This window comes from Apium graveolens, chromosome 4 (assembly GCF_009905375.1).
Source record: "Apium graveolens cultivar Ventura chromosome 4, ASM990537v1, whole genome shotgun sequence".
NCBI lineage: Eukaryota > Viridiplantae > Streptophyta > Magnoliopsida > Apiales > Apiaceae > Apium > Apium graveolens.
The window spans coordinates 229,001,314-229,011,060 of NC_133650.1; the positions used below are offsets into that span (position 1 = coordinate 229,001,314).

General features: G+C 32.0%; 1 protein-coding gene across 1 annotated transcript; it reads right to left on the bottom strand.

The window, feature by feature from the left end:
* Positions 1 to 4,636: 4,636 nt before the first annotated feature.
* On the bottom strand, positions 4,637 to 8,602 carry LOC141720673 (actin-related protein 2/3 complex subunit 3). Its single transcript, XM_074523219.1, has 5 exons — positions 8,481 to 8,602; positions 8,292 to 8,339; positions 6,979 to 7,084; positions 6,624 to 6,893; positions 4,637 to 4,939 (listed from the first exon to the last, which is right to left on the bottom strand). The coding sequence occupies exons 2-5, from the start codon at positions 8,292 to 8,294 to the stop codon at positions 4,797 to 4,799; spliced, it is 522 nt and encodes a 173-aa protein (XP_074379320.1). The 5' UTR covers positions 8,295 to 8,339; positions 8,481 to 8,602; the 3' UTR covers positions 4,637 to 4,796.
* Positions 8,603 to 9,747: the final 1,145 nt, after the last annotated feature.

Consider the following 9,747-nt stretch of genomic DNA (forward strand, 5'->3'; position numbering starts at 1 on the left):
AGCTCATTCATGATCTTGAAGTTTAGATGGGATAGCTTCTTGTGCCATAGCCAACTTTCATCTTGACTTGCTTTACTGAGAAGACAAGTAACAGATTCTGTATTTGATGAGTTAAAGTCAGCTAAGTACACATTTCCTTTTCTCACTTCAATGAGAACCACATTGTTGCTCCTCTTGTTTGTCACGACACAGGCTTCTGTAGTGAAGGTTACTGAATTGCCTTTATCACAAAGCTGGCTGATACTCAAAAAATTATGCTTGAGACCATCCACTAAGGCAACCTCCTCAATGATGACATTGTCTTTTGAAATCAAGCTATATCCCACAGTATAACCCTTGTTGTCATCTCCAAAATTAATACTTGGGCTAGCTCTTTCCTTGAACTCTGTGAGCAGGGTAGAATCTCCAGTCATGTGTCTTGAACAACCAATATCCAAGTACCACATATTCTTTCTGTTTCCCTGCACACATTAAAATCAAATCAAGTTGATTTTGGTACCCAAGTTTCCTTGGGTCCTGTCTTGTTAGCTTTCTTCTTTTGTTTCTTAGGTTTGATTTCATTTGACTTGGGGATATCAGATTCATCTTTAGTCATCTGAGTTGGACCTTTGAAACCATTCATTAAAATAGAATTATCATGCACATTTTGATTAACAGGAAATGGTATGCTATTTACAAACATGTTATTCCAGTAGGGCATGCTAAATGGCATTTGAGGCATATTAAATGTAACATAATAAGGATTAGGTGCAAATGGCATATTAGCAAATTGTGCATTCATATTCTGTGTAGACATAGCATTCATAGGCATAGAAGGCATAGTACTCATGTTGGGAAAATGAGGTGGTACAGTCATGGAGGTAGGCATGGCAATTTTGCAATTAACAGACAGATGATTAACACTACCACACTTAACACAGATTTTTCTTGGAGCATACTTATCAGGTTTGTAGTTGTTATGTTTGTTAATCCCTACTTTTCCATTTCTATTGTTTTTCTTTTTAGCCTTTATTTTAACCACAATCTTTTCTAGTCTGTCATTCAATTGCTTTGTGGACAGATGACCAACATTCACTTTCTTCTCCTTCTTCACTTGACTAGATTCTCCTGAAATAAAGTTTTTGGAAATTGATCCATATTTTCCGTTTAACTTGGCAAGTTTGGCTTTACTCACAGGTTTGCTCACAGCCGACAGATGAGTATTTATGTCACTCGACAGATAACCTTTTTGATTATCCGACGAATGACTCTCATCATCCGTCGAGTCTACATCTGTTAGCAATCCTTCAACCAAATTGGATTCTAGCTTCTCTTTACTCTTTTTCTAGGCTGCATCACAGAAAGACTCAATACCTTGAACTTTGGTGATTTGAGCATGGACATCTCTAGATGATTTCCATGCCTTAATCTCCTCCTGTTCACGATCAAGCTGCTTCTTCAAAATTTCTTCTTTCTTCAAGGACTCAGTTAATTTCTTCTTAGCAATCTTACATTCTATTCTCAATTTTTCAAATTCAATAAACTGAGACTTTAGCACATTATTTCTTTCACTTAAAAACAAATTATTTTCTTTGATTTTAGCATTTTCCTTAGTGAGGGACTTAAGTGTAACACGCAAATGATATAATTCTGTAGACATGTCATTTATTGCATCATTACACTCAGCTTTAGATAAATGTGCAAGGTTAGTGGTGATTACCTGATTACTTGAAGAACTTGTTTCTGTTTCATCAAACTTGGCCATTAGGGCTAGATTGACATAGCTGACACCTTCTTCTTCATCCAGACCATCTGCTGCCCAGTCATTTTCTTGTGTAATAAAAGCCCTTTCCTTTTGTTTGAGCAGCTTAAAATACTTCTGTTTATAATCCACAGGCTCAAACTTCTTCTTACCGGAATCTGACTTTCTACACTCACTGGCAAAGTGCCCTGCCAAGCCACATTTGAAATACTTGAATTTTGATTTATCCACCATGTTTCTATTTGGCTTAGCTGCTCCAAAGTTCTTCTTGAACTTGAGCTTGGCAAATCTTCTGGAAAGAAATGCAAGATGTTTATCAATATCATCCATATCATCTTGGCTCAAAGAATCTTCATTTTCTGCTACCAGCCCCTTGCCCTTGTTTTCACAGACATAAGCATCTCCTTCTCTTTCTCTAACTCAGCAACCAGTGCAATGGAGCCTCCTTTCTTTCTCCCTTTCTCCATTCTTTCATCTTGCTCTATTTCAAGCTCATAAGTCTTTAGAATGCCATACAGTCTCTCTAGTGTAAACTCCTTGTATTCTTGTGAATTTCTCAAGAAGACTGTCATTGGTTTCCATTCTTTTGGAAGGGATCTCAGAAATTTGAGGTTAGAGTCTTTGGTTTGGTAGACTCTTCCATGTAGCTTCAGAGCATTTAGTAGCTTTTGGAATCTACTAAAGATATCAGTGAGAGTTTCACCTTCTTCACAGTGAAAATGCTCATATTGCTGAATTAGTAACTACATCTTGTTTTCTCTAACTTGTTCAGTGCCATCACAGATTATTTGAATGGTGTCCCAAACCTCCTTGGTTGTCTTGTAGTTGATGATGTTGTCAAACATGTCACCATCAACTCCATTGAATAAAATATTCATGGTCGTCTTGTCTTTCCTGACTAGTTCAATATCAGGATCTGACCATTCATGCCTTGGCTTGAGAACTGATGGCTCATTTCCAGTTGCAGCTCTCATTGGTACATGAGGACCTCTCTCTATGCAATCCACGTAGGCCTCATCTTGAGAAAGTAATTGAAGATGCATCTTTACCTTCTAGTGATGGTAATTATCTTTGTCCAGAAAAGGAATCTTGACTCCAACATCCTTCTTGTTCATCTTGCTGTTTGTTGTGATCTTTAAACTCTTTGTGCTTCAAGAGCTTACTCTGATACCAATTGTTAGTCCCTAACAATACAACAAGAATTACAGAAGGGGGGGGGGTTGAATGTAATTCTGGCTACTTTTTCAGATTAAAGAAAAATGGTTATAACTTAATAATATATAAGTGTTTGATTTGCAAAATGCGGAATGAAGAGTTAGATGAATCAAAACACAAGTAATTAAAAACACAAGTCTTTAAAAACTTTCTGGTGGATTTGAATGTATCCACCATATATATATATATATATATCAAGAGAACCCTGTGAAGCTTGAATAGCTCACAGCTCCTTACAAATATGAACAACTAAACTTACGGAGAAATGCTATAGGATACAGCTTACAATTGTTTCTCTGAGAATATATTTGCTTAGTCTTCTTTTTGTTCTACTTGCTACTCTTGGTTTATATATTACCAAGATTACATAGTAATAAGACAAGATAATAAAACAAAATTTATCAAGTCTAATACCATGCTGCTTCACTACTCTATTCCAGCATCTTTGAATATCTTTATAATAGCATGTAAATGGTAATGCTTCTTTGTTCTCAAAAACCCAGCTGAATAGGCTGCCACATTCCTTTTCCAAACACTCGACGCATGTGACTGTGTTGTCACTGTCAACAGATGTTTGAATTGATCATCCGTCGGGTACATGATTATTATCCGTCAGGTTGCCTTGTTGATCATCCGTCGGGCACTTTGTTGATCATCTGTCGGTAGTTTTATTGATCATCCGTCGGGTAACTATTTGACACTTGACTTCATTTCACTTATGTAGAATTACAAGACATCATATATTTACAATTAATCAACTTATTCTGCATATCTAGTTAAAGTCAACATGACTTATATGCTACTACATAATCTATACAAAGGTGTTTGCAAAAATGTTCTACATGACTTATTGTTACATAAGCTACTCACTCGATGGATGTCAAATCATTATCCGTCGGGACTATATTGAGTCATCCGTCGGGACTATATTTGATTATCCGTTGAGTGCTACATTTTTCACTAAGTTGAATCTACTAAAATGTTTTGTTAATGAAATCATCAAGTTCACAACATATTCCCAATATTGGATTAATGATATTTTGTATGTTAATTATTGTAATAAATGTGTTTTTCGTGAATTAAGTGCACAATTTTAATATTTTTATGTGTATTAATTTTTTTTGATTTAATTAATTTATGAAATATTATATAAATTGTTAATAATGATTAAATGATAAATTTAAGATAAAAATGCTTATATATTATTATATGTAAAAAATAATTTGGATCAAATATTTGGATCACACTGTTGGAGTTGGTCAGAAATTTGGGTCAGTATTTGGATCAGTTGGTGATCCAAATTTGGATTTTTGGATAACACTATTGGAGATGGCCTAAGTAAAAAAATAAAAAAAAAAAGAAAAAGAAAAAAACAAAACACAAAACACGCATTTCTGAAATGCGTATCACCAAAAATCAAAGGGTGATACGCATTCTCCTTTATATATATATTTTTATTTTTTTTTAAACATTTTTTACGCAAATTACCTGTTTGTTAAATGCGTATTAGTGATACCCAACTTAGAAATGCATATTAGAGAGGTATTTTTGGCCAAAATTTTTAAAAAAGGTATTCTTGTCACAAATTCTAAAAAATGTATTTTTGTCATTTTTTCTAAGTTAAATGAGGCTCTTGAGAGTTAGGCAAGCAGCCTACATGGAACTCCGTCACTATACAAGTAGAAGAAATCAATCTGTTATATAACCGCGTGGTTCAAAATCCTGTATGTATCATTGCACTAAGCAATTCATTCCTTATACACGATGTTGTATGGCCTCGATCAGTAAACAATAACCAACATGCCATGCTCTCGCTTTTTCCAGTATATCAAATACTATTTCACAAGGCAATTATGTTCATGAACTTTCTCTTGGCAAATGCTAGCCACCATTTATTTGGAGTCCCATTGGATCTGTATGCAACACTTAACAGTCTCCCACTCGTTTCCTCCCTTATTTGCTTCAAATAGTTCCGGAATAGCTCTGCATTTGCATCAGTGAAAAAGATTCAATATGTAATACAAACTTAAAATACTTACATTCACACAAGAACAGAAAAATTCACCCAGCTTTGACTTTGATATAGTGGCAACTGAATGACTACTAGGTTCAAAAGGAGTTAGAAAAATCATTGCAAAATCTTACCCTTTTTTCTGCTAATTACTATGCAAATATTGAACTGTGTACCTGAACTAATAATTGTCTCAATTTGATTACACGATAAGTAAAACTAATGCATTAAATGTAAATGTAAAACTGATCAATTTTTATAATCGTTTAGTCTTTCACATTTCCAAAGTGAAAAAAAGTGGAATTTCATTTAGACAAAGCTCTAACTTAAATATATCAAGAGAAGCTAAGGGGCTGTTTACTTGTAGAAATTTTTTCCATTTTTCTGTTTTCTGTTTTTCTAAAATTTTCTGAAATTCTCATTTCTAAGAAAACAGTTGAAAATTGAGAGAATATGTTCCAAATGGTAAAATAATACATGGTCAGTTTTTTGTCTTCTTAAAAATATAATATAGATGACAAGATAATTTGAGTAAATATATAGAAGAGCAACTAATAAAATAATTTTAACGTTTCACATTTTAATTGTATATACGTATTTCTTTAACATGTTTAAAAGATTTTTTTTAGATAAAATATAATTAAAGATGAAAAATAAAGTATAAAAGCAATCTTTTAAACTAGGTTGAATATTGAAACTTTTTAATTATAGGACTCTAAATATATAAAGATTTTGTAGCTTTTATTAAATATTTCAATTAATAATTATATACAAATTTTTTAAAGAATCTTATACGAAATAACTCATAACTAAGTTGTAATCAAGAGTTTCTTCTTTATTTTTCAACATATAAGTTCTTAGTTATAATATTATTAAGCTTCCTCTTATAATATAAATTTTAATATTAATCAAATTACAAAATATTTGTTAAAACTTAAACTATTTTGAAATTTTTATTACAAATATGTATTATACTTAATTTAAAAAATATCATATTAGATTATAAAAAAATTATAAGCTTCATAAGTTAAATTAGTAGTATATTGGTTGTTTACTATTTTTTTTTGTTAACTTTTAAAGTAAACTTACAAAATTGTCAATTGATCATATAAATTTAAAAAGATAAAAAAATAAAAATGTTTGTGTGGTAAGTATTTAAGTGGGTAAGGTGTTTAACCAGAAGTCGTGTTTATCACTTTTCTAGATTTAGAAAACATCAAAATGTCGTTTTCCACACTTTTCACATCTGTAGTTATAATTTGGAAAACACTGGAAAACCTTGTTTTCTATTTTTTCAGTTTTTTATTTTGAAAATTTAGCTTTTGAACATGTTTTTAATTTTCCCAATTTTCTTAGAAAAAATTTCTGGAAAACAGTTGAAAAAAACAGGCCCTAAATGATTGTTGCAAGCATTCACATTTTAATTTCAAGGGTATATAACACAACCTTCAATAAATTAGTTTTTTATGTAGGGGTCCTGAAGAAGGGTAAGGTGTCCTTTAACAGGCTATCAATGAAACGTCACAAGCATTCACTATTACCCACACTACTTTCCAGTAAGCCAAATTTATGAAATTGTTACCTGGCAACTGTCATAAGATTTTAAAGCACCCGCGTAAAATAAAATTAAGCAGTAAACTCTTTAGTGTGTATTACCTGCTTCTTCCCGAGCCTTGGGTAGGCCAAATAGGCCAGGAAATGGAAAACCAGACTCACCAGGCACAGGAACCTCTTCAAGACCCAGGTTTATAATAGCCTTGGTTCCTTCAGCCAAAGTTCTACATCCTTCTAGTTTCTTCAAAGCTACATTAATATAAAATGTCAAATATATAAGGAGCTTATCAGCTGAGCTTTGAATGTCGAAGTTTCTGAAGAAGACATTGGCACGAAAGAATGTGATGGCTTCATCTACAACATCAGTTCCATCTGCATATATTTGGCACAGAAATTAATATTTAAGAGTAAATAGTATTTTGGTACAATGAATGTGATAAGATATTAAAAGTTCCACCATTATAAACTGGTGCAGGTCCCTTTATGTGGCTTTTTAAAGGAAGAAGAGGGCATCCACAAGCTTTTGTAATCCCTTCCTCATTGACAAAACTGGAATGGTAAACCTGCAATTAAAAACTGCACATTCAATGTACATTGCAGAAAGATCAAATTGATATGCTTATCCGAAGAGCCTTATATTAATGTAAAATGGTGGCCTGGTTGGCCTGTGAGTGCTCCATAAACTCTAAAAATGTAAAGAAATCGAGAGGGAGAAAGTTAGAACCTTAAGCTTACTATAGAACAAAAATTATTTTATAAATTTGTTTATATAATATAGTACGCCATAGGGAATGAGGAAGTATAACTGGAAGAACTGGGAATATGGAAATAATATAGCTCAACGAAAATCAGTTAAATCCATCAACATAAAAGTGCAGAAACTAAAGAATATATAACCCTTGATGTGACTATTATTGCAACAACTTCTGATTACCGGGTCAACAAAAGGACATATAAATATCTCCACAAGGCAGACCACAATTTGCTTCTTATTTGTAATCCTTAACGTATCATTACTCTTCTAGTGACATCTATCTACACAGTGGAAGTGCCATTACTCTGCCAGTGACATCTATCTAACCAGTGGGTTCAATATATAGTTATATACTTCCCTGTCATTGTAGTGATACTGAGCTTTATCTAGTAGCTGTATCCGAATTTTTTTCTTTAGGGTGTTGGCCCTTTTGACACTTTCCATACCAAGACATTGGCCCTTTTTACCAGTTAGCCACACAGTTTTTGAATGTGCATTCACACTAAATTATGCTATACTATGATTTATTCTGATGACAAGCATGTTTAAGATGCTGGTCACGAATTAGAGCAGGCTATTACTCATCATTATACCTCCTGCACCATTCTACTGGACACCAAATCCTCTATCAACCGAGCTACATACTTGATGACTTTTCAACACTCATTCCCAATAAGCCTATTCTACGCGGTAACAAGAACCACCTCGACCAATCGTGAATTTTCACGCCAAATTACCTAAACGTGGCAAATTGTCCACCTTTTTTTTACTTTTTCTACAATCTAATGATCAATTAATCATTATGATATCATAGAGACAAAAACAAGCCTTTCATATCAAATTACCTAATTAAACATACTCAAAACTAAATATAAAGATTAACCAACAATATATCATCCATAATTCTAAAAGCTTGTACCTAATTAGTGATAAACAAACCACCTAAAATCACCAGATTAGGAAATTGATAAAGAAAGTGAAATGCACAAATAACTAAATTGGAAAAAAAAAATTACCATTTAATTTCTGCAGCTAGAAGTTGTATTCTCGAGAAGACACAAGATCTGAAAGAATTGATCAAGAATAATAAATGTTAATAATATTTTACTCCATTAATCAACAACACCATCTGCAATTCGCATTTTTATTAAATGTTTACGAGAATAATACATACATACATAAATTTATATATGTATAGAACTCACCTTTACCTCCCAATTCCCCGCTTTCTGTTTGATATTCTGTCTTGATCATCAAGTTGAGAAATTCAAACCATCTCTGGGGAAAACCAAGTCAAGACGGGTCGGGTCGAGTCGGGTCGGACAATCAGTTTTTATCTTTAACTTCTATAGTTTTGCTTTTAAAATCGTTTAACTAATTCTTTTAAGTTTATTTCTAAAATTCCATTAATCTATACAAATTCTTGATCAGTAATTCAATATACTTAAAATACATTATTATATATAATAATAATATCATATATTTTAATTATTTTAACATCTAAAATTCTAGATATTATTTATAATAAACTATATTCTTCTAACAAGATATTACTCTCGCCGTCAAACCCAATTGTTTAAGGCTTGGACACGAAAGTTAAGAAAAAACCTGAAATAGAGGAGCAAAATAAGGAAAATGAGTAAAGTGGTGAGATGAATTAATATTTAATGTATAGATTGAGTGTAGTAGAAATTAGTGGATGTAAGTAATTGTTATACTCGCTATCTATTTTTTTTATTTAAAGGTATGACTTTTGCAAATATTTTAATGTCCTTTTTGATCGGGCGGTTGAAAATATTATTTATAATTTTTTTTAAATAAAAATAGATAATAAATATTTAATTCTCAAAAAAAGAATTTTAAAAAATAATATCTCTAACTAATGGATCAAAATAGTGTGCAAAAGTTTAAGGGTCAGGTTAAAAAATGCAGAGGAAGTATTATAAAAGTTTGCTAATTTTGAAAAGTGTTGAAATATAAAAAACAAGAAAAATATGGATAAAAGAAAAATATAAAGAAATGAAGAAGACTTAGGAAAGTACATAATAATTATAAGGGCTCGCAAGGGTTGACTCACTTGATTAAAGAGTAGATAATTATTCTCTACTCTTTAATTATTCTCTTTAATCATAATAATTATTCTCTTAGTCACATATTCGAATCTTACGGGGAGGAAAATTTATGATTATGTCTTCTAAAAGTAGAACCTATTGCTTAAGTGCGGCTTATCTTGGTTCACATGGTTTGCAGACTATTGAGTGAGCCCGTGAGATTTACCCAGTATACAGTCGAATAATAACGATTGTGGGTTCTTTACGATAGAAAATATTATAAGGTATTATAGTGAATTAACTAATAAAATATTATATTATTCAATTATAATGTTCTTGAGACCTGTTGTGAACACTACACAATTGCAATTAGACCAGGCAGGATCGTGTACGTGTATAACTATAATGTTTTCTTATCAAA